The sequence below is a fragment of the Urocitellus parryii genome, chromosome 2 (assembly GCF_045843805.1).
Source record: "Urocitellus parryii isolate mUroPar1 chromosome 2, mUroPar1.hap1, whole genome shotgun sequence".
Taxonomy (NCBI): domain Eukaryota; kingdom Metazoa; phylum Chordata; class Mammalia; order Rodentia; family Sciuridae; genus Urocitellus; species Urocitellus parryii.
The window spans coordinates 139,479,643-139,504,100 of record NC_135532.1 but is presented as its reverse complement, the minus strand read 5'-3'; the positions used below and the strand labels follow the sequence as shown (position 1 = coordinate 139,504,100).

Here is a 24,458-nt window from a genome sequence, read left to right as displayed (position 1 = left end):
CTCCAAGTTCTCTTCTCGAGGGCTGCATCATTTCCCTTACTTCCCTGCTTAAAATCCACCAGTCATTTCACATCACAAATGAAACCAGACCCTTGATGCTTACTCAAGACCCATGGCCCCTGTTATCATGCCCTCTGCTCCTCCTCCCCACCCATCCACACTGCCCTTTTCAGCCTCTTTCTGCTTCTTCTGACCTCCAGGCACATTCTCATCTCTGCGTTCTCAGCCCAGGGTGCTCTGATGCAGCTTATTAAGTCTCGGCTCAATGTCACCACCATTGAGAGGTCTTCTTGATCACCTTTTGTAAACAAAACTTTCCATAGTTATTTTATATAATCATTTCTTTACAGTACAAACAAAAATATGAATTTTTAATTCATTTATTCAATCATTCTATGTTTATTATATCCTGCCCCTATTTGGGGAGAGCAGGGAGATTTGTCTTGTTGGCTCATTGCCAATGAAGGAAAAGTACAGAAGTACTGTGAGTTTATATGGCATTGAAAAGTAGCATTCAACCCCCTGTGACCCAAAGAAATCTGGTTCTTCTTTTCGGTGTGAGAAATTAACACAATAGCTTCATTTGGTTAAGATTTAGTATAATACTCATTTGGACATTTCTGTCCCATTTTTTTGAGTGGGAGGAGTGTTTGATCAAGTGACAACATTCATCATTTTGTGATCTAGCATCTAAGTTTGCAAAAGCTTGACTGCGAAATATGTCTTACTCAATTTTAATGTCATTTTTAGCTAAAGAACATAGTTGGTATTGTTTGTCACCATTTGAAAAATGATGCTGAATTACACTGTGTATGTTCAAAGAAAACTCAGAGATCTACAATTAATTTTCTACTTAAAATCTTTCATTTATGTCAGCTGTCTTTTAATCGATACCTGATTTTGTAAACAAATTTGAATAATCTTCTTGGAATTTTTCCTGAATCTCTTTATTTAGAGTCAAATCCTTATGTTTTCTTACTTCAAGGCAAAGGGGAGAAGAAAGTCAATAACATCACATCATAATACATCATCTGCCAAAATGTGTCCTCACCTCTTTCTACCAACAAAAGTCAGTTTTTCCCTTCTCCTCTGAGATAGCCTCTTCTTTCAACAGGATTGCTAGAGCCTATATCTGCTGATTAGTTTAAAGACTGTGGTCTCCATAACAACCAGCACCTTTAACAACCTGCTATGGAAACTTCTTCTCCCTAAAAGCCTGTCATTAGAAAGCAAGCTACATTGGAACACAGAGGGAAGAAATGATATTTAAAAATATATATGAAGTGTTTTCTCCTTAGGTGAAAAGACTCAATAGAGATTGGCTATTTCTTTTTCAAGACCCTTATATTGAGACATCTTTATTTGCTCTTAGCCTACCACCCTCTAATAGTATCAAGCATCAATTATTTTTCAAGCCTATACTAAGTTTTTGTTTGTTTGTTTGTTTGTTTGTTGTACTGGTGGGGATTAAGCCTGGGCCTTACGGGCTGGGCAAATGCTCTACCACTGAGCTACATCCACAGCCCCAGCCTATGCTGTCTCACTTATTCTGCAAAATGATCCCAACCATTAATAGTGAGAATCCATTTGCAGATGAAGAAATTACCCACAGGTACACAGTGCTACATTCCTAATATTCAAATCCAAGCCTGGCGGCAACAAGAACAGCAGTTTTCTGTATATAATGATGTTTCCTTCTCCAGAGATTTTAAGTAAGATTTCCCAAGTCTAAAAACAGAAGTGGGTTTGGAATCTAAATCTCTTAATTCCCAGTGAAACTCACACAATTTATCAGAAGTAAATGAGTTTCTGCTTTTAAGAAAAGAGACTATTAATATTCCTTTAAGAAAAACTATGGGGTGAAAATAGAAGAGACATCAGTGGAATAGAGGAAGAGGATTGGGGGGGGGCGGGGGCAGGAGGGCTGGAAAAGGGAAGAACAGTGGAATGAATCTGATCGAACTGTCCTGTATGTGTACATGAATATACCACAGCGAGTTTAACCTTCATGTATATCTGCAAGGTCCTATTTTATAAACCATAAACAAATAGAAGAAAGATTATTAAAGGAAAGGGAATAGGAGAGGGAAGAGGGTAGGGAAAGGGACTGAATTGGAACAAATTATATTCCATGCTTGTATAATTCTGTCAAAATGAACCCTAGTGTTATATATGTCTACAATGAATTAATAAGATTTTTGAAAAAAATAAAAGCTATGGTAAAGATCACCATTATTCTTTAATATACTTGAAGTCAGATTCAGGTGTTTTGATAAGTAGAGGAAGCCCCCGGCACATCTGGATTAAAGGCAACTTAAGGAAATTTAATTTTCTGCATTCTGAATTTCATGATTTCTTTGATTTTAACCTGTATTTAATTATTATATCTTAAATTACTATTGAAATAATTAAAGAAAGAAAATAAGTATTTTAAAAAGTCTATCAGTACTAGATAATAAGAACAGGTGCCACTAAAAGACTAGAAACTGGGAAGAATCTCTGAACGCTTTCTAACATTACTCTTGAAAGATGCTTAATGTCTTTATTAATAATCTAGATGCAGAAACGTTATTTCTCAAGCAAATATAGGAAATCAAGGTAGACTAGGAAGAAGTAAAATGCATTATAGATCTCTCAACTTAAATGAAGAAATTTAATATTACATTTTGTTATTGAATCAGAGAAACAAAAGATTAAAATAGTTTTAAATTGAATGGTAGCTACTAACAAAATAAAATTTAATGTAATACTTTAAAATTAATAATTCCAATTAATAGAAGACAAAATGGGAGGAAAATCTTAAGTGATGGGGCACATGAACAAACTGAAGAGTAAATCTCTCAATTTTCACAATAAATATGGGAGAAGAATTTAACATGTATTAAATTTTTCTGTTAAAAAACAAAGATTCAGAGTCTCAAAAATAACATTAAATACAGTATTTTGGGAATAAATACAAACAAATAAATTTATATTGAAGACAAAATCATATAGAAATTTAAAGAAAATTAATAGAAATACTAAAAATGAGATGGACAAAGTTATATTAAACACATTACCAGGTAAAGTACAATTAAGTTTTAGGATTAAATCCTTTTTTTACAAATGGAACAAGAGACATTTTAAATTGATTAAGGGCAAATTTTTATTGAATATCTAATAACTATAAATATTTCATGCACTGAATATACAATCAAAACAGAAAGTAAAAAGCACAGTGAAAGTTCTGCAACAGGCTAGGAGTAGATGCCTTTAAACGCCTATAAATATTTAGTATGAATGATAATACACAAGTGCAAATATTAAATGAAAAAGTCATTGTTTTAAATGTGTGGATTAGCTTGAAAGACAGTAAGAGATCCTCAGAGGCTGAAAGTGGGAAGTAGGAACATAAACTCAATGTGAGAAAGCACTGCAGCTGGCAGCGACCTTCAGTTGTCTCCAATGGCATTGGCTTGCTGCTCTGGGCATTCAGTCATGTGGGTAATAATAAGCAAAGGCTTGGACCTAAATGAAGTGGAGTTCAGTTTTCAAAAACCCAGGGACTTTAAAGGGCTCAATAAAAGAATAAACTAGAAGGGCTAAGGGAGTGAGGATGTGAATTAGTCATTGCTCACAAAGATGCATTAACAGAAAAAAAAAAAAAAAACTCTGAGAAATTCTACAACATATAGGGTTGGGGAAAGGAAATCTCCCAAGAAAATTTGGAACAGTGGACAGTCTCCATGCAAAATGCATTCTAATCACACAACCTATGTGATCTAAAAATATCAAATGAGGAACTGAAAGCAGCTCCTAGAGAGAACACCTCAGATGATGGACATGCATATGTACACAAACACACACACATGCATGCTGTAAAGAAATGCTTTGCAAACCAAGCCTTAAGAAATTTTTGGAAAAGTTTCTAAAAATGTGTAGCTTCAAAATCATATGTCCCAGGATACATAAAAAAGGAAATCATGAGTGAGAGTCAGCAGAACCACAGAAAGATCATCCCCAAAGACTGCAGTGTTATCAGATATAGGATGTAAAAGAAGAATGTTTAAGACATTTAAATCAGTGCTGCTATAGTTTGGATCTGGAATATCCTCCAAAGGGCCAGGTGTTAAAGTGTGGGTCCTCAGCGTGGCACTATTGGGAGATGGTAGAACCTTTAAGAGATGAGACCTAGTAGAAGGAAATTAAGTCATTGGCAGCATGTCCTTGAAGGTGATATTGGGCCTGGTCCCTTCCTGTTTCTCTTTTTGCTTCCCAGACACCATGAGTAAATAGTCCTCCTCTGCCACACACTCCCACCATGACCTACTATGACACCACAGGCCCAAAGCAACAGGACCAAGTAATCATGAACAGAAACCTCTGAAACCATGAACCAAAATAAACTTTTCCTCCTTAAAAGTTGATTATCTCTGGTATTTTTTCATAGTGACAGAAAGTTGACTAACACAATTAATACAAGAAGGACTAATGACTATCAGAAATAGCTGGGGAAATTTAGAAAAAAAAAACTTTTAGGAAAAATACAGTAAATTCAAGTAAAATCTAAGGTTTTCTGTTTTTCAGGCTGACTATATTTTAAATAAAATTCTAGACTATTTATAAAAATCCTGCCTAAAACATAAAGACACAAATGTTTGAGAAAAAATTATGGAAAATATGTACAAGGCAAAGGAAAACTAAACTGGCAGAGTTTTAGTATCAGATGGGGAAAAAAAACTTAAGACAAAAAGCATTGCTAAAGTAAAAAAAAAAAATAGCCCTTATTATGTTCTAGCCACTATGTGTAATGTTTTATATTTATCATAAAATTCTTACAATAACTATTATGTAAGTTAGGCCCTTTTTTTGGGGGGTACCCGGGATTTAACCCAGGGGACACTTTACCACTAAACCATATCCCCAGCTCTTTTTATTTTGAGACAGGGTCTCACTAAGTTGCTTAGGACCTCACTAAGTTGCTGAGGCTGATCTCCAACTTGCCTCCACTGTGCCCAGCTGACTTAGACTTGACTCCTTTTTGTAGATGAAAAAACTAGAATTCTGAGAAGAAAATAACCGGCCCTTCGATTCAGAGTTAGTAAGCAATACCCTTTATATGTACTCTTTGAGGGGTAACATAAAATATACCAAAGTGCTCTCGGTGATTATATTTCGGTGGTAAAATTGCTAGTGTTATTTTTTTTCTTTTTTGTTCATGTATTTTATAACTAGCAACAAAGAAGGACATTATATATAATTTTAAAAAGCTATAAGTAGTTTGCCAAAATAGTAACCCAAATACAAATACTTAAATGATGTATAATCCTTGCCCCCCATAAATCAAATGAGTTTTAGGAAGTCTCTGAAATACACCCTGAACACTCAATCATGTCTAGTTTCAAAGACTGGGATGATGCCTAATTTAAATCAGTTTTAATCCTTCTATTTCCTGTCATGTGCACAGTTATTAAGCTCTGGAGAGCTCCCCATATGAAAACAGAGCATGTTTATAGTTTATTTTCATTAAATACTTAGTTAAAATGTGGGCTACAATTATCCCTGAAAACAACCTTTTAATTATTCAAATGTCGAGACACCATAGCATAGATGCAAAAATTGACCTTTACGTTTCTCTTGAGTCAGCAATGTTCTTCAGACTCTAAGTATCCTCTTAAAAAATAAATCACAAGCTCCGTCTCCAAAAGAAAAGAGAAAAAGCCGCTAATGCTGTTTTTGTCCCCATGGAACTCAAACAGGGTTGTTTTGTGCTGTGCCCCTCAGCAGCAGCCATTTTCGATTGGCTTTGTCTTATGTGTCTGTGGACATGCAAATCACGCAAGTGTTTTTATTTAAAAAAAAAAAAAGAAAGAAAAGTAATAATACTACCTGACTCTGGTGTTGTTAACTCTTCACAGTTTACAGAAAACATCCACAAATATTTGGCCATGAAAGAAGGATATTTGATTCAGCTCAGACCACACTACTAGGGAGTGGCAGGCCCAAGACAAGAAGACAAGCAGGCAACAACACCCCAAGCAGACCCTTCCCAGGTGGCTGAACCCTTCAGGTCAGGAATCCCACTCCCAATGTCATAGCAGAAGAATAAGCAGAGTGTGAGCATCCAGGGTTTCAAGGGATGATGAATTTATTTGAGATGCACAACATATTCTCAGCCTAATTTTCTGTTGATCAACTTTTAGATTCGCTATTTTAAGAATAAAAACGCCAAGAATATGTATTCTTGAATCCAGATTCTTAGAAATTATTTCAAATGAGACAGAATTCTCTGAAATAGAAAGTATAAAGGAGGTCACAAGCCAGTGCACATCTACCCAAACTTTTCTGTATTAGTCTGGTGATAATGGAGTAGAAAAGCAGATTGGAGCTAGGCAGACCTGTGTACAAATACGTTTTGCACTGATAAGCCAGGCGAGTAATTTAATCTCTGTGACATCTGCTTTCTTATTTATAAAAATGGAAATAATGTGCAAAAGCCCATTTGAGGAATCAAATGAGATAGTATTCAAGTAAGGATATATCTCAGCAAACTGAGGATTTCACAAGTATTTATTGAGTACCCTTCAAGCATTGGGTCTTTTGGCCATCATTTTGCCTAGAGGGAGAATTTCATAGGTTGACAGTAGAAGAAAACATCACTTTATCTTCTGTTTCCCATCAAAATCCATTTGTGAGCTTACTTTTATCCATTCCTCTCTCACTGAAATCATAGCTCCATCTCTGTATTAGTTTGCTCTGGCTGCTATAACAAAACACCACAAATTCATACTTTGGTCTTAAAACAGCAGAAATTTATTAGTCTAAAATCAAGGCATTGCAGGCTGAACTTCCTTTGAAGCTTCTGGAGAAGAACATTTTCTTGCCTCTCCCAGTTTCTGTGGCCTCAGCTTTTCCTTGGCTTGTGGTCCCATCACTCCAGTCTCTGACTCCATTTCTTTGTTGTTGTTGTTAGGGAAACCTCCATTCCCTTAGCCTTCCATTTCCTTGAGAAGGCTTCTGCCAGAATGACATTCCTGGCCCTTCTGCCCTTACTCATTCCTTCCTATGGCAGGAGTGAGTCACTCAATAGGTGAGTTTAGGAGAACATTCCAGGCACACCTCATCCTAAAAGCCTCTGGCTTCTCAGTCCCTGATGAAGGAACTTGACCTCTGGATGTCAATGTCTCTGCTAATGCATGCAGCAAAGCTTCATGGATCCTTATCTGCCCCTGCATAAGTGATTCTAGCAGTTTGAATGAACTTGTTCCAATCCGAGGACATATATTAGGAAATTCAGCTATGGCCGTTAGTCAAGCTTGCCTCCATTTCTGCAAAGCTGTCTTTCCTTGTGTCTTCATATGTCTTCATGGCATCTCAAATTTCTTGTTGTTTTTTTTTTTTTAAGGACACCAATCATAGTAAACCCAAAGAGTTTCATCTAGACTTGATTACATCTACAAAGTCCCTATTTCCAAATAAGTTCATATTCACAGCTTCCAGAGGTTAAGACATCAATATATTGATTGGGGGAACACAATGCAACCTGTCAAAGTCCCTAGCTTTGCCAGTCACTCTAATAAAACGTCTTCTATATGTTTTCATTCTTAAGAACAGTATTGTTCCAAAAGCTAAAATAACCAGTCCTCTAATAACATGACTCCTTCAATATTCACAGTTTGGAGCTTTGTACCTCCCCAAGCTAGGATCACCTTTACACCTGATCCTCTGCCATGGGGAAACTGCCCAGTGAACCTTCTTTCTCTGATTCTTCCCTCCAAGGTTGGACCTGGAGCAGTGAGGGGTCTAGCCTATGCCACCTGAGCATGGTGGTCATTTAACAAAAACATATTGTCCCATACTCTGCTTTTGTGGGTCTCTCAGAAATTTCCACTGGGAATATGCAAGAGCAATTTCAGTGAGAACATCGCTAGTCTTCCATCTTCCAGGGAGGTCTCTTGGGTGAAATTAAAGATAGCGCCATCTGGCCTTCATCCTTGGTGATGGTCCAAATTCAGTATATGAGAAACATATTCTAGACCATTCTTTTCATAGCAATGCTATCCTCTGATCCCTTCAATTTAGATCTTTTATAGAAGTTATAAGTAAAGTTTTGAAAATTATATGTGTGTATACATACATACATGTATATGTACATATACACATATAGAGACTTTTTAAGCATTTCTTTTGAATATCAGACACCTATTGTTATTTTCTTTTTTCTTTCATTCTTTTGAGCTCACAGCCAAACTGAGAGTCCCATTTTAGCATTCCATTGTAGTTTCCTTCATTCTTGATAGAAAAGAGATTGAGAGCAGGATCAGTGACCTTGTATTTCTAAGCAGAATGAACCTGGTTTGTCTTAGAAAATTAAGTGACAAGAGACAAACAGAAGGGCTCTGTTCTGCTCTTTTCCTCCAACCAAGATATTTGCCAAGCAACGGCATTGATTGATCCTTAAAGCCAAGGACAGGTTTGAGATATGGGGGGAAGCGATTCTGCATTGATGGAAAGCCCACAAGAGCACGAATGAGAAGGTGTAGTTCTGGCCCTGGTTCTGCTATTAACTAGCTTGTGACCTTGGACTTATGAAAGTCGAATGAGTCAACACACTAAAAGCTCTTTTAAAATTATACATATTCAAGAGGACAATATTCTTGCTCTTAGCAAGGAGCAATGCTGTTTTGTCACTAAATCCTATTTCTTCCTTACAAAATCTCTGAGATTCACCCTTTCCTTTCTGTTTCCACTGCAATCACCTGATCTAAATCCATTTTAACCTCTAAATGTATCTCTGTTCTGTCCGCTTCCCACAATCCATCCCCATGAAGAGGGGTTGCATTAGACCCTCCTAAGACCTGCTCCTTCCTGTTGTGATCCCCAAATTCTGTAAGACAATAACCAGGAAAAGAAAACAGGATCGTGTCTCACCTCTTCCCTCCCATCCTTCACTTTAGCTGTGATTCCAATAAGACAGTTAAAGACTAGACATGTAGATAAATAGGTATGTAGGTGGGTAAGTAGATAAAAAATATATATAAAATTGAATGAGAAAAAAGGCCAATTAAGTGAAGACAGAAATTTTTTAGCTACTTCATGGTTTCAATCAGTCTGCATTACAAAGATGCTGCATTTACTGTTCCATGTAAGACAATGTGTACATCATTTTATGCTCATTTGCTCTCAACCCATGATAGTCTGGCTTCTTCCCCTATTCCACATACCTTGCTTTGGACAAGATTATGTCTCCATGATTATTAACTCATAGAAGGGCCTCAGCCTAATTGAGCTTCTTTGTAGCATTTGATACTGCTAAACACTTTCTTTATTTCATGATTGCCTTCTGTTGGTTTTTCTGACCATTCTCTAGTGAGTTCTTGTACTGTCTACTCCTTATTGCCAGTATTCCTAGGGGTACCATGCTAGAAGCCCACTCTTATCTCCTGACACTCTCACTGGTCAAATGTGTTCCCTTACATGATTCCAATTAACAGCCACATGCCGATGACTCCGATTTCATATCTCTGTCTCTGATTCTACACCTGAGACACTTGATTCTACACCTGAGACGTGGCCCACAACTTACTCAACACACAACATCTGTGTTTGAACACTCTGGAGACCCCTCCAGCTGAACACATCCTGGTCCTAACTCCTCTTCATCACCCCGTTTTGCCTTTTCTGTTCTCTGATTCAGGAAACAGGAACCCCCACATGAGAAGCCCTGCCCATTCATTCTATCCTCTCCTCCTACACTTCCCTCCAAAGTAACATCTAACTGAACATTAAGTCCTATTGATTCTATCAAATATCTCTTAAACCCACCCTTATCTCTCCAACTCCATGCCAATATTGAATGCTGGTCACCATCTGCTCTCATGCAAATGATTGTAACACTTCATAGCTGGTCTTGCTGCATTCCGGGTGGAAGATGCAATATCCTACTTGTTCCATTCTCCTCAATCCAGACTGAGTAATCTTTCTAAAAACAGAGGTCTGCATAATGATTTCTCACTGGTCCACAGAATAAAGTCCAAACTTGCTGACCCAGCTTTACAAGATCTTTTAATGATCTGGACCACTCCTGTCTCTGCATCCTCAACTGTGACTCCTCCTACCTTGATATCTACACTGGCATCGTGATAAATCATCAGTTCCCTAAACAGGCTGGGGGATCTTGCTCCTAGCTTTTGCACTTGCTGTTCCTCCTGCCATAAATGTTCCTTCCTCACCCTGTTACCAGGTTAACTTCTGTTCAACATCAGAGCCTTGCCTGGCTATCTCTGCGTCCAAGGAGACGCCTACCTTCCATGTCTAGGTCGGCTTCTCTCCTCTTTTCTCCCAGAGTATACTGATGCCCCTTTCTCAGCCTTCGAAGCACTTTGTGGCCTGTCTGTCCCCAGCAGGGTGCACATACCAGACGCACATTAGTCTCTCTCTTGTTCCTTGCTACACTTTGGTGACTAGAGTATTGCCTGCCCCCTGGAAAGGTTGGCAGTCACGTTTGCTGAATAAGTGAATTAAGTTTAAATGCTCCCCTTCAAAATTTATGAATTTCCTCAATCAAAGAGGGCCTACATGAAAAAAAAATCCATTTTATAAAGACGTTGAAAAAGCATTAGTCTCTAGCACATGCACGTATTTCTTTTCCAAACTGTTGTGTGTGTCTGGCTTTTCAAAAATGGGTTCCTAATTACATGATAGCTCCTGGGACCACTGCAGTTCCAGTACAACAGATCTTACTAGTGAAGTCAGGTAAATGAAAATAGAGGAAGGCCAGTCCCCCGGAGCCTCCCCTGCTCCATCTATCAGGTTCTGTGGGAAAGAGAGCTCAGATGGCAGATTTTCTCCTACACTGGTGGAGCCTCTGGCCTGGCATTTTATTGGGCCTCTCTTTTTCAGTGTTTTGATACTGAGAATGAGGCAGCGGCTGCCAAGAAGTGAGATCCCATGCCTAGTATCCTTGGCAGAGAAAATATTTCTCTAATCCTGTCCAAATTAATCCTCACAGGCCAATAAATCAATACACAGGGAGAATGTGTGATGATTTGGGCCATCTGGGTTTTTTTAAAGCATTGGTGGGTATAACAGAAACTCGTAGCTCCATGGGATCCATCCCCAGCATGGGCACATTCACTTTCCCAGGTGGTGTCCGCACTACCACGTCCAGGGCTGGGGAGCCGCTGGCAGATTTTCAGAATCCTTGCCTTGCTGTTGAGTCTGCCCGTTTGATTTTAGCATCAGAGAATTCAGTATGAACCATCTTCTTACCCAACAGCCTATTAACAAACTGAATTTAGACTCTGTCTTCACATCTGGCCCACCATTGTGACAATCAAATAGTCATAAAGAAAAAGGAAGGAATTAGAATATCAGCACAAAATGATCAAAACAATGTAATGGATTTTCTTTTAATTGGACTTTTCTTGCCAAAAAGACAGAATCAGTTTTGGGTTTTTTGTTGTTGTTGTTGTTGTTTTTTAATATCCCAAAAGGGTGGGGGTAAAATATTTCCACAAACTGAAAGGTAGTATCTGCACAGGTATTCAGTATAGCAAGTTTAAATCCATCAGTATAAAGGAAAATATTACAAAAGAAGCTCCTTTTAATATAATCCCTCTCGTGCGTGGCCTTTTCAAAGGAAAAGGACTGAGAAAGGAACCAGTTATCCCCAGACATTCTAAGGATGTTTTAGCAGTTTTAGCTTTAAGTGCTGCCCCTGCAAGAGTGTTCTGTGTTCTAAGCCAAAGGCTTTACCTTTATCATTCACTGTGTGCTCACAACAGGCCTCTCACATGAGTGTTTTTCCCATTTTAAGGTGGGAGACTAGAACACAGAGACATTCAGCAGCTAGTTCAAGGTCACATCAATATGAAGTGCCAGAGCTGAGCTGAAAACCTAGTCTCACTCCCCAACTCCTGCTCTTAATCTGCATTCCCAGAATGAGATAATGTTTGAATGCTATTATTTTTTGTAGGCCCTGACCAACCACAGAATTAAAATCTTGTTAGTTACCAGAAAATAATTCCTTTATGGGAATTTCTCTTATTTAGATTATTTTAAAAGAAACAACAAGAGAAATCAAAATGTTGGAGAGGAAAGATCAGAACTACTTAGATAGCCCACTCCACTAATAGATCACCTGTTTTTGTTTTTCGGTGTTTCTCTCAGTCTTTGTCCATTCTCTATACATAATTATATGTTGTTTCAAAGGCCATTTTAAATAACTGGTTAGCATTAAAAAGATGACTATCTCGAATGAGTTTTCTTCTCAAAACACACTAAGATTTATTTTAATTTTTCCTTCTACATTCTTGGATTCATTTCCCTTTCTGGAACAATAACAACAATAAAATCTTGAAGAATTCTGAGTCACACAGCAGATGTGAGGATGAGAAAACCTGCTGGTTAATTGGAAATGAGTTTCACTGGGCACAATCACATAAAAACAAACTATGTGTGATAAACTCCTACCCCTGAGAGCTGGTCTCAGGATACACAAAAATTATTCCACCAAAGATCTCTGTTTTTGTGGAACTTCAGATTTTCACACCCTGGGTGTCTATTTCAGCATTTTCCAAGCTGTGTTAAACACACACACACACACACACACACACACACACACACACACACACACTTCAAGATAAAATACATTCAGAACTATTGCTCATACTCCCCTCTCAGAAATTTAAAATATACATTAGCATATAAAGATCCTGGCAATTTACACAGAAAGAGACCTATTTATTTCTGTCCAGAAGTTGTAAACTCAGTTGCCCACAGAGCCAGCCAGGTAGATAAGGACCTGGTGGTGGCTGGGATATAGTGGAACCATATGTATCTCCTGCAGCTCTCTGCTTTTGAAATGTGAGCCTAGTGTTAACTGATCTTCATGAAATGTTTTAGTACAAGTTTTTATGTGAAATTTTGCAACTAAGATAAGGTAGAGGAAACACGTGTCTTGGCTACATCTACTAAAAAAGACTAGAGCTGAACAGTAATGGAAGCAGTAAAAATTGATTTTTTTGGACTGCTATTGTTCTTTTTTTTCTCTTTTTCTAAATTTTAATTTGTTATATGTGACAATAGAATGCACTGTAATTCATATCACACATATAGAGCACCATTTTTAATATCTCTGGTTGTACACAAAGTAGAGTCACATCCTTCGTGTCTTCATCCATGTACTTTGGATAATGATGACCATCGAATTCCACTGTCTTTCCTACCCCTTTCCTACTCCCTCCTCTCCCTCCCCTTTTCCCTTTTGCCCTACCTAGAGTTCATTTAATCCTCCCACCACTACCCCCCACAGCATATTATGGATCAACATCTTAAATCAGAGAAATCATTTGGCATTTGGTTTTTTAGGATTGGCTAATTTCACTTAGCATTATATTCTCCAGCTCCATCCATTTACCTGCAAATGCCATGATTTTATTCTCCTTCAATGCTGAATAATATTCCATTATCCATTCATCTACTGAAGGGCATCTAGGTTGGTTCCATAGTTTAGCTATTGTGAATTGTGCTGCTATAGACATTGATGTGGCTATGTTCCTATAGTATGCTGTTTTTAAGTCCTTTGGGTATAGACCAAGGAGAGGGATAACTAAGCCAAATGGTGGTTCCAGTTCCAGTTTTCCAAGGAGTCTCCATACTGATTTCCATATTGGCTGCACCAATTTGCAGTCCCACCAGTAATGTATGAGTGTACCTTTTTCCCCACATCCTCGCCAACACTTATTGTTGTTTATATTCTTAATAGCTGCCATTCTGACTTGAATGCACATGGATTTCCAATTTTCCCAGCTCTCACCATGCACAAGTGGTGAGATGAAATCTTAGAGTAGTTTTGATTTGCATTTCTCTAATTGCTAGAGATGTTGAACATTTTTTCATATATTTGTTGACTGATTGTATATCCTCTTCTGAGAAGTGTCTGTTCAGTTCCTTGGCCCATTTATTGATTAGGTTGTTTGTTTTTTTGGTGTTAAGATTTTTGAGTTATTTATATATTCTAGAGATTATTGCTCCATCTGTCATGTGTGTGGTAAGAATTTGTTCCCAATTAGTAGGCTCTCTGTTCACCTCACTGATTGTTTCTTTTGCTGAGAAGAAGCTTTTTAGTTCGAATCTATCCCATCTGTTGATTCTTGATATTAATTCTTGTGCTATAGGAGTCTTATTAAGGAAGCTGGGGCCTAATCTGAAATTATGGAAATTTGGACCTACTTTATCTCCTAATAGACAGACACAGTGTCTCTGGTTTAATTCCTAGGTCCTTGATCCACTTTGAGTTGAGTTTTGTGCATTGTGAGAGCTGGGAAAATTGGAAATCCATGTGCAAAAAAAATGGATTTTATTCAGAAACCATTGCAAAAGAGTAAAACAGATTTTAGTATAGAACTCAGCTCAGTTCCAAATACTGACAAGCATGGACAAGTGAGGATCTATAGCCATGGAACCGGGTGGGGGTCTATGGATGGAAAATTATTAAGAGGGAACAACAGGGGTAGAGAAGGGTTTTGGTTAAATTGACCTAACAGATTCTTGCTAAAGGCTGACTATTGTGGTAGACCACCTGGGATTGGGAAGGTAAAGGATTCCATCAGACAGAAAAGTGAAGAGATACTGAAGATGGAGGATTCTCACTAAACTGTCTTAGCAGGATCCTTGGTACAACTAGATTCTGCAAAAGACAAATGTGGAAGCCAAGGGTTGAGACCCGTTGAAAAGAGAGTTCAAAGGAGTCTTGGTCAAGCAGTCTTAGTCAAATCTGGAATTCAAGTCACCAATCTACAGCCACAGGTTTAACCTGAAGAATCTCTTAAACCTAAAGAAATTCTGCTCCTGGAGCACTCTGTTGGGGAATGCTGCTGAGCTTCATCAGCCTTCCACCCCTGGAGGAAGCCCCAGGCATATGGTCCTTTCTCTAGGCCTACTCTTCATTGCATATTCCAATCCTCCAACCTAGAAGAGTAATATGTGTTCCAGTTACCATGACTGTGTAAGAAATCACTCCAATACTTTTGCAGGAGATAACAATTTTTATTTTGCTCAGAACTCTGGAATTCCAGTGGAGCCCAAAGAAGATGACTCATCTTGTTCCCCTAGATGTCAGGATGACTTGAGGCTGGGGGCAATGGAGAGGAGCTGGAATCATTTGAAGGCGCTTGCTCACGTGTCAGAACATTTGTGCTGTCAGTTACCTGAGACTAACTGAGGTCATAGCTGGAACACAGACATGTGGCCTTCCTCTGAGGCTTGAGCTTCCTGGCAACATGGTAGCTGGATTCCAAGGGTAGAATGTCAAGAGAAAGAGGAAAAGGCATAGAAAGCTATATCACCTTTTAGGAGCTGCCCTCAGAAGTCATTCCAGATTGCTTCCATTGCATTTTATTTATCGATACAGGTATTTGAAGACAGGGTAATAAACTATACCTCTTATGGGAATGTGGCAAGTTTCTGAAGAAGATAAGTGTCAGTCCATTTTATGCTGCTATCACAAAATACCACAGACTGGGTACTTTATTTTAAAAACAGAAATTTATTTCTTACAGTTCTGGAAGCTGGGAAGGTCAGGATGAAGGGACCACATGACAAGAGAACACACTTGAGAGAGAGAGAGTCATAGAAGGTCTTTTATAACAAAACCATTCTCATGATAGCCAACACACTCCCATGATCATTTCATCAATCCATGCATGCAGGCATTACAACCTAATCACCTCTCAATTGGTCCCGCCTTCCAATACCTTTGGATTAGGGATTAAGTTTCACACATGAATTTTGGAGGACACATTCAAACCGTGGCAGTGGGGAACAGCAATACTGCTATGATCATATTTGGAAGATTTGATCTGCCACAAAAGGAAAGAGTGAATTGTTTTGAATTCTGCCTCTGTCATTTATCAATAGTAAGGTGACAGTGAACAAGTGATTTCATCTCTCTCTGCATCATATTTGCTCACCCTCTCCTGAATTATAATTATCACCATTTTTATTTTATCATTGGGCAATTGACTTCTTGTGTCAATCTATATGAATCAGGGCAAAATTAAATATGAATCAAATCAATGGGGTTGGGGTTGTAGCTCAGTGGTAGTGCACATGCCCAGCATGGCCGAGACACTGGGCTCAATCACTAACACCTTACATACATCACTGGGGAATTTTAAGGGATGACAGCATATTAGCAGTTCCAATTCATCCATTTATTTTAGTTATCATTAAGTGAAAATAGAGATACTTCTAATTTTGTGGTCAAACCTAATTGTTGATTAGAAAGATCCTGGAGCTTTAAAAAAAAAAAAAAAAAGATCAATGTGAGATTGTGCGCCAATTCTGCCTGTGAGAAATCTGGCTTTCTTTTTGCCTCTTTAACATCCATTGATTAACTGTCATTGGATCAAAAACTTAAAAAACAAAACAAAAGCAAACACCAAACCAAACAAAACCAACCAGCTCTACCGATGCAGAAGAAAAAGAATTATCTCTTTTATGTTTTGTTCTAATAGTCACATGATGCAAAGCCCAATGATATACATGTAGTCTGGGTTTATAAATATGTCTAAGAGCTTATTGTTTTAACAGATAGTGAGTTTTCCAGGTCTTTTTTCTACCTGTTCAGATGGCTAAAGGAAAAGGAATCCTATTTGCAGCTGAGGCACATGGCTGGTGGCTCACTGTCCACATAACAGCTTCCTTATTCTCAAGACTTGTCATCACACATGACATGAGACTAGGCTCAAATGCAAAGGACCTTATCACCATCTCCTCATGCCCGTGGGAATATAGCCCTAGTCACCTGCCCTTACTGGCCCAAAGAGCACCCAGGAAGCCTGCAAGAAATAAACAGCTCCTAAAAAATTGGCCCTACAAAACCATACTCCCAAATCATCAGGAACCCCCAGTGTATTCTAGAGCAGTCAATGCAATTATTATTATTATTATTATTATTATTATTATTATTATTTGCAATTCTTCTTCATGAATGAAGATACCACTGCTATGTCCATGTGAAATTTCATTCGGCAAAGACATACCCTGGCTGTCCAAAGGGACACCTTCCCATTTGGACAACAGGTTTTGCTCTTTATTCTTTTAGACTCATCCTTGCCAGATGAGAAGAGAAAGCACAGAACAGGAAACTATCTTAGATTCTGTTAGAAACAGCTCTCGATTTCTTTCTGATATCCTGCTCAAGCCTTGCATTATTTACAGCCTCCTGTGTCCTTTCCTCCCCTTCCATCATTTCTAATTTTTCTTTCCCATGTTTCTGCACTTGTTTTGCTAGTGCAGTGCTTGGTAAGAGCCTCAGGCTATTTGCCCAGGTACCTTCTGGAGACCATGGTGATGGCTGAATCCAGTAAACAAAGAAGCTTGTCTATCCAGAGGCAGCTGCAAAATTGATGTTGAGTGCTAGCAACCAATATTTTTTTGTTTTCAACACTTCTGAACCACACCATTTACAGTTTGTAAACTATCCTAAGAAACACTTTTTCCATCTAAAAATAAAATGGCATTAACTGACTATTCCTTAGGGCTTAGATGTTACAAATTCTATGCACTTCACATACATTATTTCATTTAATCCACGCAACCACTCTACAGGATATTTACATTTTACAGATGTGCAAACTCAGTTGAAGATGTGGATTAACTTGCTTAAGGTCGCATGACAAGGGACATAGGGAAATCCAGACTGTTCTACCAGAACCCAAAACCTGTGTGTTTTCCTCCCTGTGTGGTTAGTTTTGAGAAAGAGAATGTATGACAGGTCCACTTCTTACTTCATACAGATTTTGCTAATTTTGAGTCTTCCTGTTTGACTAAGTAAATATATTTATTAATAACAGTGCAACCCGAGGAATTCTGAGCTTTTAGAACTGATTGAGTCAAGTCTCCATCTGATCTTTGACACATCCCTATGACACCTCCCATTGGTCATTCTGTCTCTATTTGAAGACTTCCAATGTTGGGGAACCCCTCCTTCTCAGAAGAAAGGAGCTCTACCTATTTCAGGGCAGTTTTATATTTTGCATTTGGTAAAAATCTGTCCTCCTGGAACTGACATTCATTCATCCTCGTTCTGCTGCCTGCAAAAAAAAGTCTGAGCCGGCTCGCCCAGCTCTCAAAACACCCCTGAGCCTTGCTTTAAACTGCTCCTCTACACATTCTTCCTAAGCAAGACTCTTCCTGCCTGTGGTGTCTTTTGCCCAAATAGACTCCAGTTTGTCAGTGACCCTCACTACATGAGGCTGTCACCACTGCACCCAGAACGCCAAGTAATTCTGACCAATCAAAAGTCTATCTCATCCTCCATGAGGGTGCTGCACCTCTATCAGTACAGCCCAGTTGGACTATGTTCTCTGGGCCATCACATGGAATCCTCCTGAACTATTGCACCCCAGGGTGATGAGGTTGCAGTCTGATTTGCTTGTAGTTTCATTTCCACAAAAATTGTTTGCTGAGATAAATATTTTATCTGAACTTATACAGTGGTTTATATTCCCTGCCACATAAAAGAGATGATTCTTTTTCTTCCGCATCAGCAGAGCTAGTTGGTTTTGTGGGGTTTTTTTTGTTTTGTTTTGTTTTGTTTTGTTTTTTTAAGTTTTTGATCCAGTGACAGTTAATCAATGGATGTTAAAGAGGCAAAAAGAAAGCCAGACTTCTCACAGGCAGCAAAGCTCCAGGATCTTTCTAATTAACAATTAGGTTTGACCACAAAATTAGAAGTTTCTCTATTTTAACTTAAGGATAACTAAAATAAATGGATGAATTGGAACTGCTAATATGCTGCTATCCCTTAAAATTCCCCAGTGATGTATGTATGGTGCTAGTGATTGAGCCCAGGGTCTTGGGCATGCTGGGCAAGTGCACTACCACTGAGCTACAACCCCAACCCCATTGATTCATATTTAATTTTGCCTTGATTCACATAGAAATTTTTATTTTATAGTTTTACAATAAAAAAGTTAAAGGAAAAATGTTAAATATACTTTTGGGTAAATGCTTTAGAATGTAATTTTTAGAGACCAGTAAACAACATAGAAGACCTCTTCAAAAAGATTACGTGATCTTGTGCTGAGATCTCCCCTCCAGCTGATTCTGGTTTAAGTTAATCTGTGTAAACAAAGAAGCTCGAGCTACTTTCTAATAAATGCCATATTCCAACTTTACAAATGAGGATAAAATAAGGTTTAAATGACTTGCTTCATAGAGATAAGGGAGCTTCTAGAACACTTCTCTCTTCTTCCACAGAATATCAGTGCTGAAGGAACAGGTATCAATTCCATAAAATATCAGAGCTGAAGAAATCGTTCTATTGTGGGGTCATTGAAGAAGACATCATGGAAAAGTTGAATTTGAAAAGAATTAAGCTTTTGATTCAAATGTATGATATGTCAAGATCATTGTACTGTCATGTGTAACTAAGTAAAACAAATTTTTAAAAAATAGCAATTTCCAAAAAAGAAGAACAGAATTAAGCATTTTTAATATATACTCTTACTTTTTCACCAAAATAATGTTGGCTTGCAATAGGAAATTTGGGCTGGGGCCGGAGCTCAGTGGTGGAGCACTTGCCTAGCATGTGTGAGGCACTAGGTTCGATCCTCAGCACCACATAAAAATAAAAAAATAAAATAAAGGCATTCTGTCCATCTACAACTACAAAAAAAAATTTTTAATTGGGGGAAATTTTGAAAAGTACAAGGAAAGGTGTTGGGATGGGTTACTCATAATCCCATCCCATAAAAACAGCACTACTTGTGTGCTTCTCTGCCGTCTTTCTCCCTGGCAGATTATTGTATTATTAGCAATCATAATACTATATTTGCTATCATCGCAATCATACTGTTTCTCAAGGAATATTATAACTCAAGGACTATTTCAATGTTTTAATAAATTCTTCCAACACAATTTTAATTGCTATCTAACAGTCCCTTGAAGAACTTTGCCATAATTTTCTTCACCTTGCTCCTACTTTTGAATCATTACATGGAAGAGAGAGATTTAAATGAAGAGAGTAGAAGTATCTAGAAGAAGAGTATGCAATATAAAAAATTAAAAACAGAACATTCACAGCATGTGTAGATAAGCTTTGAGGTTTATTTCCTTTGTATTTTTTTCCAATAGGATAAAACACTAATAAGAACACCTACTTTTGTTGAGTATCTACTATGATATTTATGCCACAGATATATTTTATCATTCAGTCAGGACAATAATTAATCCAAGTTTCTATTATATCTTCATTTTAAAGATGAGGAAAACAAGAGCCAGTTTTCTTAAGGGACTTGCAGAAGGTCAACAACAGAGAAAGAACTTGAACCAAGATTCATCTAAGAAGCTGCTCCTGTTGACCACCATACTGCATATTCCATGTACCATTGATATCATCAGAGAGCTATTCTTAAAAATGGAAATAGATTGCAAACAACAGCTCATAAGCAGATAAGCAGATAACTTGTTACATGTCAGGTATAAAAAACAATCTACCTAAATCCCAGAATAGCTAAGAAAATCATCAATAAATAAAGTCTCCTGAGTCATGTCTAAAATGTTTAAAATTCAAATATGTTTCAGGTTTTTCTAAAATTCATTAAAGAGGGAGCTGTGTTAATTGCAGCTATGTGAATGAAGTCTGGATTCTGAGACTAGATGAAAATTGATTATGCTAAAAGTAGTCTCTTATAATTAAATGAAAACCGTGCTGGGAGCACTAATTAGTCAGCAGTAACTTATTTTAAGTGAAAACAGTCAGTCTTGGTGTATCTCATTAAATGAGAGCCCAGCAGCTCCTCTGAGCTGAGGTTCCACAGCAGTCACCTACAGCTGTAATTTGAAACTGCAGGAAAGGGGTGATGTACCCTTCTGGAACTCTGGTGTACACGTCCTGAAGCCCCCTCATTCCTTCACTCACAAGATCTGAAATATACTTTGAATTCCAAGGACTCTCACTAGGGAAGATGTCTGCCTTACAAAGTACACGGAGCCCTTGGTCTCTTGCATCTCCCAGTGGGGGTTTAGGAAAGTCAGTAAATATCATAAAATTCACTTGGCATATTTTTCTTCATTTCTAATGAAGATGAATTGAACTAATTTGAAAAGTTAAAATGCATCCTCTGAAATTTTCTCCAAACTCTTCAATATCTGATAATATTTACTTTTCCCGGTATTAAAAAAAGAGAAGATAAGTTATTTGCTGTTGTTGTTGTTCAACTTATTGTTTAATTATAAAAGAAAATACAAAAAGCATAAAAGAGCAAGGAAAACATCACCCACCATTCCTTCATCCAAAGACAGATCGTCATGGACATGGTACCATATTTCCTCCTTTTATCTACCCATAACATTTGTTGTTTGTGCATTATAATTATAATTCATTCAATTATATACAATAATGGAATTCATATTCATAAATGCACATAACTATCCATAGCTTTTGTATATTTGAGATCATTCTGTTCACACAATTTGGTATTCTACTAGAAGGATCCATCAAAAAAGAAATTTTACATTTTATTCCTTAGCCTAAATACCTAGTAGTCATACCATGTGTTTCCAACATCTCAGACAGATTGTCAATTTGCACTGCTGTGAGCCCTCCTGGAGAAGCGTCCTCTGCCAATAGGACAGAACCCATTACTGGGTAGGAATGAATATTCTGGACCAAATGAAAAAGGAGATCAAGACTCACTACTTATTTAGTAGCTTGGGATTGATCACACTGAATGGGCCCTTATTCTCCTATACTTTTAGCCAAAGTAAATAAGGTTATGACTATCATTCACAGCAACTTTGAGAATAATTCTTCGGGGGGAGAGACAGTACCCAGGAAGACCAGGAGGATTAAAAGGAGATTAATTAACCCAGCCAGGTAGAAGATGTGTGGACAAGTCACAGAACTTAGAATCGAAGAACTTGAGACTTGCAGAGGGAGTATGAATGTCAGTTCCAGATTCAGTCAAGGACACCAATTTTTGGTTTTGTTTTGTTCAATGAAAATAAAGTGGTTTCCAAGCCTCTTTCTTAACAAACTGTCAGGTAACTTAATCTGAGACACAAAATCTGGAAGCCTTATATAGTGCCAAACACAAGGCCAAAGTGTCTACCCTCTTCTCATGGTAACTGCTAACAGTCTTCAAGCCCAAATGGTTCCTCAAAATTCTTGAGCTCATTCCAGTTTCCTAGGAAACGCCCAAAAGCTGAGAAAGAGTCTCCTTCTACTCAGTACCCAGAGCTCTCCATCTCTTTCCCCCACCCCTCCCTCTCTCTCTTAGACCCTATAACACACTCACACCTTCCTTCTCCCTCTAGGTCATCTAAAGTACTCTCTTCAGGCTTAATAAAATGGAAGCCAGGGCTGGGGATGTGGCTCAAATGGTAGCGCGCTCGCCTGGCATGCGTGCGGCCCTGGTTCGGTCCTCAGCACCACACACAAAGATGTTGTGTCCGCCGATAACTAAAAAATAAATATTAAAAAATCTCTCTCTCTCTCTCCCTCTCCCTCTCTCACTCTCTCTAAAAAAAAAAAAAAAAAAAAAATGGAATCCAACCATGAGCAGCTCTTAAAGAAAAATTCTGCTTTCATGTAGGAATACACTCCTTCCTAGATGTCAAGGAAAACCATGGCCTGGTTTCCCCTAGAGGAGAAAGCTAAAAGGAAACACATACACACACACACACACACACACAATAAGTAATACTTTTCAAAAAAAAATAGAGTCATCCTGCCACAGAAAAGACCTTGAAGAAGATTCATTCATTTTCACACCCAAATCCAAGGTCCTTCATTCTTCAGCACCAGGAGGCCAGGTTTGCCATAAACTGATATGCCTGGGCTTGGAAGCTAGATGGAACTCAGATCCTGTGAATCCTAGCTCTGGGACCCTAATCTGCAGACTACATTTTCTCCTACCACTGTGTTTAGCACAAAGTAAGATCAACTTTCCCTGTCCACAGCCAGCTGCCTTCCAAACTCACTGCCCAGCCAGTCTCAAAGCAATTATTCTAATTTCTCACATTCTAGAAGCAACTTTAAATATGGGCTGGTGTCACACTTGAAACTTTCTTAAATTTAGAACTCCCCAATTTATAATGGCTCAACTTATGACTTTTTTTTTACCTTAAAATGGTGCAAATGTGATATACAGCCAGTGGCAATCATACCTTGAATTTTGAATTTTGACCTTTTCCTATGCAAGTAATTTGCCACAGGACAAGCTTACAGTGCTTGGCAAAAGCAGTGACCACAGCTCCCAGTGCACTGTGTGATCCCAAGGGTAAACAGCTGATTGTCTTCAGTATATGGTGCTGTTAATCTGCGATGTTCAGTAGGTTGGGTGTATTAATTCATTTTCTTCTTACAGGGTCTTTAACTTAAAATAGGTAAGTTTTGGAACATTTGCAATGGATTTTCTGATCCTTCAAGTGGTAGTTATTTTCCTGCTGGAGAAAATCACAACTGGTCCACTTCAACATTTTCCCTTCCAGAAGATCTTCAACCAGTTGTTGGATGTGACCAACTTAAACACCTTCTGCCTCCTCAGAACTCATTTTGGTGAATAAGAAAAACTGTCCCCCTCTGGGAATAAACCAGATAATGTGGCATGTTTTAAAATCATCTCCTTTGGGCTTTCCTGTCTCCTAGTCAGATACAGAGTTTTGGGATAAGATGCAAGCAGAATGGGAAGAGATGGCCCGGAGGAACTGGATATCTGAGAACCAAGAAGCCCAGAACCAAGTTACAGTCTCAGCTAGTGAGAAGGTAAACCCGTGCCGTTCTTACACGTGCTGACAAATTTCCTCATCCTCTTCACATCGTGTTTTATAGATTAGTTCATAACTATTTTGTCAGAAATCTAAAAATCAAAGATAATTTAATATTGATCTGACCTAGGAGAAATCACCGATAGATGGAACCAAGAAAACCATCCAATGTGTAAAGGCAGTGAGCTGGAATCAAAAGCTCTTATTTATCCTCAGTGTTCAGACCATTTGGCACCCACCCAGAACCTGGATCCTGACTGCTTGGGGCAGTTACAGAACTAACATTTAGAGTGGATTGGCAAGAACTGGGCTCATCAGCCGCTTTAGTCCTGCTGATGTGCCTACAATAGAAGCTATGCAGTGGCGAGGGAGTGAAGGAGGGCCTGGGCTTGCTTCACAGGTGATCATTACACCACTAGCAAAGAATCATGGTGGAAAAAAGGCTCTTCTCACCACCAGGCCAGGTCCCAAGGGGAATCCCCAGAGATACTCCCGTGATAGGAGCCCCAGCAACTGTACACATAGAATGAACAATCATGAAGTCCTGGTGGCTCTAAGATCAATCCTTCAAAAACACTTTGGGGGCCAAGCCAACAGAGAGGGGGCTAATTGAAAGAAAGAAAAAGATGTTTTCTTACACAGAAAAAAAGTACATGTCTGTGTCTGTCTGTATTGGGGTTTTGTGATGGAGAGAGTGT

The 24,458-nt window shown here is 38.3% G+C and overlaps 1 protein-coding gene across 5 annotated transcripts in view; it reads left to right on the top strand.

Annotated features, from left to right (window-relative positions):
* The window catches only part of Pex5l (peroxisomal biogenesis factor 5 like), a 159,125-nt gene that overhangs the window by 121,238 nt on the left and 13,429 nt on the right, over positions 1–24,458 (top strand). For all 5 annotated transcript variants that reach the window (XM_026382909.2, XM_026382913.2, XM_026382914.2 and 2 more), the window contains one exon: positions 23,642–23,758. In XM_026382909.2, coding sequence (XP_026238694.1) covers positions 23,642–23,758 — 117 coding nt within the window. The remainder of the gene's footprint in view (positions 1–23,641; positions 23,759–24,458) is intronic.